At 36.6% G+C, this 5,024-nt stretch overlaps 1 protein-coding gene across 5 annotated transcripts in view; it reads left to right on the top strand.

Moving 5' to 3' along the window:
* Ankrd31 (ankyrin repeat domain 31) overlaps positions 1-5,024 on the top strand; it is a 193,906-nt gene that overhangs the window by 86,398 nt on the left and 102,484 nt on the right. For 4 of the 5 annotated variants that reach the window (XM_029561906.1, XM_029561905.1, XM_029561909.1 and 1 more), the window contains exons 13-14: positions 590-727; positions 1,802-1,944. In XM_029561906.1, coding sequence (XP_029417766.1) covers positions 590-727; positions 1,802-1,944 — 281 coding nt within the window. The remainder of the gene's footprint in view (positions 1-589; positions 728-1,801; positions 1,945-5,024) is intronic. The other variant, XM_029561908.1, reaches the window with a different exon arrangement.

The following is a 5,024-nucleotide window of genomic DNA, read 5'->3' as shown; positions in this document are numbered from 1 at the left end:
TGGGTGAGAAGGATCAGGAAGCAGTATTGGTTCCCCAGGTGTCTGGGGCCCCAAGACTAGGAATGGCGCAGGGCCCAAACTAGGAGTATAGAACGGCAGGAGGGATGGAAGGGTGAATGTGTCTTAGGGAGTCCCGGCGCAAGAGTTGCATTCAGGTTTGTTTTTTAAATAGATGCTCACTATTGTAGCCCATGGCCTGGAACTTGAGATTCTGCTGCCTCAGCTGCTGACTGTGTGCTGGGATTTCACCTGGCCTGAAAAACAGTTTTCATAATATCACAATTTGGTCGTGTTAAGAAAAGTTTTATTCCATTGTTAAAGGACTGAGGAGAGTGAGATTGAGTATGGAACTGAAACAAGTTTGCGTTTTAATCAAGTGTGTGTTGGTTTAATCAGTTGCTAGAATGAGTGCTCTACTGTCATGTTTCTCAAGTTAGGATTGTAAACAAAAGCAGCAGTGTTCCATGCATTTAGTGTAGCACATCCAGCTTAGACTATTTTGAGGAAGTTGGTCTGTATTTCCTAAGATCCTTTTATAATAATCAGAATTGGTCAGAAAAGAAAACTGTTTTGCTTAATAAATTTACAGAAGTGAATACTGCTCGGATCCATAAGAGGAATGCCAAAGGGGAAAGCCAGCTTCATTTAGCTTCCAGAAGAGGAAATCTGTCCCTAGTGAAAAGTCTAATAGAATCTGGAGCAGATGTGAATCTAAAAGATAACGCAGGTTTGAATTAATTGTTTTTATCATTTGAACTCACTGAAATACTCATTTTTCCCCTTGGCCCTAGTTTTAATACTGACTAGGATATAACTAACTTTGAACTGTATTTTATACCATGTTTTTTTAGATTCCTATTAAGATTTGTCATTGTTGGGGCTGGAGAGATGGCTCATTTGTTAGACTGACTCTTGCAGAGGACCCAGGTTCAGTTTCCAGCACTCACATGGCAGCTAACAACAGTCCTAACTCTAGTTTCAGGGAATCTGACGTCCTCTTCTGTCCTCCTTGGGCATTGCACAACATGGGTGCACATGCATACAGGCAATACACTCATACACATAAAATAAAAATAATAAATGAGAGATTTTTAAAAAAGATTTGTCACTGTGGAAATAATTTTCTCCTTTGAAACAGTTCTTCTATTTGCGGGCATTCAAAGGGGGTATAGAGAGAATGGGGAATAAAGAGAATTAAGCCTTTTTCTTGGAAACCTGAATTCCATTCCCTGACTTTGGAGAAAATACAAATCTCTCTAACTTTCTGACTCTTCTGTTTCCATCTCTCTTTATATTGTTCCTTTCTTATTTTTTTCTTTCTTTCTTATTCTAAACTTGTTCTAAAAATTGATTTTCTGATGTTTTGTTTATACATAAAAGTCTTTCTTAAAGAATTAAAGAAGGCAATGCAAAGGTTGACAGAGTCAAATGCCATTTTAAAGAGAAATATAACATGCAAATATGTGAATATGAAAGCTTCGCATTACAGTACCTGAGTTGAAACAAGCTGAAATGATTAGCATTTACTCTGTTTCCATTATGTCTTACATTCTGTGAGTCTTCTGTTTGGGCATTTGTATCAGCATTATTTATGAAGAGACTACTTTTTTCCAAAATGAAACTTGTACATTTTAAAGCCATACTTTTAATAGTATTTTTTGTCTAATACTTAGGGTATATATGTACATATTTCAGTAGATTAATTCTGCTAATACCAGACCCCTTAAGGAATAAAGATGTTACATGAGTGTTGATTGGTATGGGAAGCAGCTCAATTATTTTTTCTTCTTTCCTTTTTTAGGTTGGACACCACTTCATGAGGCATCTAATAAGGGATTTAGTGATATAATTTTAGAGCTATTGAAATCTGGTGCAAAGGTAAACTCTGAAAATGTAGATGGAATTCTGCCCTTGCATGATGCTGCTGTGGGGAATCATTTAAAGGTACAATCCTTATCAAATTATATTCCTATTACTTTTCTTAGGAAAATGAGTGAAGAAAATGAAGATATTTTAACATGAGAACTAAAGTGATAATTTAAATTAATAAATGATTTTAAAGCCGGTTAAAATTATAAATGAAGATACAGTAATGTATATTAAGAAAATCAATGTATATCAACCATTTTTCCATTGTCTATTACATAATTCATATAGATCAAAAGAAAAGTTTGTATAAATCTAATTTCATTTTTAACTGTATAAGCTAATTTCCACAAGAGTCTAATATTAGTGATAATATATGTGACAGCTAGATACGTTTGTTGTTGAAACAAGATCATTGTCATCAAGGCTAGCCTCAAGCTTACAATGCTTCTGCTTCATTCAGTTTCCTGAGTGCTGGGATCACAGGCATATACCCACAATCACCCCAGGGATTCTTTTTTAATCTACAAGTTCTTTGTAAGTTGTAGGTAATGTGAAATAATTGCTTTTTGGAAGCCGTCTGTCTTTCTTTGCATTCCTCTGTCAGGAAGTATAGTAAGCATACCATAAGAGAGGATCAAAGGCTTGTTGTTTCTCTGGTGCTCTATCTCAAATCTTGATCTTAAAACTCAAGATTTTTTTATTTAGAAAACTTCATTTTTAATGCAATTGACATTAAGATGTTTGCACATGCGTTTCTAATCTCTACATATCAGATTATTTTTCGATAAATGTAGGGAGGAGAAAACTTACTATTACCAAAAGCAACATAGGGCCTGGAGACATGGTCCAGTCATTAAACAAACATGAGGAGCTGAGCTCAATACCCCAAATTCAGTTAAGAAAAAGCCAGGTATTGTGTATGCACTTAATCTCAGTGCTGAGGAGGTAGAGACAGGTACATCTCTGGGGTTTGCCGGCCAGCCAGCCTAGCCTAATCAGCAAGCCGGGATCCCAGTGATAGAGCCTGACTCAAAAGAGGAGGTGTAGAAGATGTCTGAGGAACTCCATACTCACATGCACACATATATACATGTGCACCCACACCTACACTCAAACACACACATATACATACACACATAGACACAAACAAAATCCTTTGGGTCCCTCTTGAATACCTACTTTTATGTCTATATTTTAAGAGTCTAATAACTATAATTTGTAAAATATCCTTGCTATTTTCAGTCTAAGTATAGTCACATATTACTGAATTTATGATTTATAGAGATAAGAGATGTGAACTCATGTTTAAAAATAAGACAAAGGTGGGTAAACTTTTTTTGACCAGGATTCTTTGGATCTTAAGGTATTTAAAATAACAAAGATTTAAAGAGGTATTAAAGATACAGTAGCAAAGATATTTTAAAAGGTGTTTAAAATAGACAAATTCTCAAGGGCATATGGTTTTGAAATGAAAGAAAGAAAACAGAATCATTAAAGTAATGAACTTATTGGTTATTAAACAGGGAAAAGGATAGTTAATGTAAAGTCACTTAAATAAATATCAAAATTTCATAGTGGGGAAATCAGGGTTTTTTTAATGGGAAACCAGCTCATGTTTAATTATGATATTTCAAAATTGTACAAGGTTTTGACATTTGTCCTCCCACCCCACATTTGGTCTTTTAAAATGACAGGAAAACCTGATTTCCAAATTTCATAGTGGGGAAATCAGGTTCTGGTTATCCTGGAAAAAAATATGCCACATTGAAAAAGTTAATTCTCTAATGTATTTGTATTGGAAGTATAAACATCGCCTATACATTTTGAGATTATAATTAGAAAGACTTCTAGAACTTGGTACATAGTGGTGGTTATGGCTAAGATTTATCACATCACTATAGTAAGGATATATGTATGGATCATAAAGAAAAGAACAGGGGGAATGTGGAGGTATCTATGTGGAGGCTGCCTTATGCTCTGTTCCTCTCAAGACTTCACACAAAAATTCTTTTTCCTGAGCAAACAAAGATGTATGAATATATGTGTAATGTTTCTGCTCAGAGAGGCCTATTAGAGCAACTCAATGCCACATATTTTATCATAGGCCATCTGTGTTAGCCAAATTTAAGACTAACATAATCATAAGCTACATTGTAGTTTTTGGGTTTTGGAGGGGTGTGTGTGTGTGTGTGTGTGTGTGTGTGTGTGTGTGTGTATACACTCCAGAGGACAGTAGCATGTGTCTTACTCAATCATTTGCCACGTTTTTGAGACAGTATCTCTCACTGAACCTGGAATTCGCTGATTTAGCTAGACTGTCTGGACAGAAAGCCCTAAGAATCCTTGTATTTTAATTTTTTGAAAATGAAGGTGAAATACAGACTTTTTTGAACAAGCAAGGGCTAAGAGAATTTATTTTCTATATCACTGGATTAAAAAAGTTAAAGTACATAAGGTAGGGAGACCGTTATACTACAAGAATATTTAGTTAGAATGAAGTTCTAAGAGTGATGAATCTAGTTGTTTAAAATTTTTCTCATTTCACAAATCTCTTTAAAAGAAATTACTCGGTGGGATTTGTATATTTAAGTAAAATGAAAGATAACAGTAGCCAGAATAAGTGGGTTTTGAGAAATGAAAATATTCTGTTGTAAAGTTCATATAATATACAAAAAGTGAGTTATTCAAAGATAGATATGACAACTTAAAAAATGTATCTTGAGACTCCTATCCTCAGGCCTCTTGGGGTAAGTCTATAGCGTAGCCCTCCGCGCCTTGAATCCCCAAGCCACATTCACCCTTCCATCTCCCCTGCTGTTCACTACTCCAAGTTTGGGACCTGCGCCATTCCTAGTCTTGCGGCCCCAGACACCTGGGGAACCAATACTGCTTCCTGATCCTTCTCACCCAGACCAACTTAGTACCTTTCTTGGGCCCCAGGAGCACCGCTTCTGGACCTGGCCCTGCCCTCACCTCCCTCTACTTCCCTGGTCCTGCAACACCCGCCAGCCTCCTTCTGGGGCTGACAGCCTCTTTCTGGGGCTCTGAGGCTTACCTTTTCTCTCCCTGATCCTTCGCATCCAGTACAACCAAGCTACTCAATCCACTCCCTGGGAAATCTTGGGGCTTCTTCCCTCCCCATCTGCCTTTGCATC

This window comes from Nannospalax galili, unplaced genomic scaffold, assembly GCF_000622305.1.
Source record: "Nannospalax galili isolate Female #2095 unplaced genomic scaffold, S.galili_v1.0 scaffold1054, whole genome shotgun sequence".
NCBI lineage: Eukaryota > Metazoa > Chordata > Mammalia > Rodentia > Spalacidae > Nannospalax > Nannospalax galili.
The sequence above is the reverse complement of the archived record's forward strand: the minus strand, read 5'-3'. Positions and strand labels throughout refer to the sequence as shown.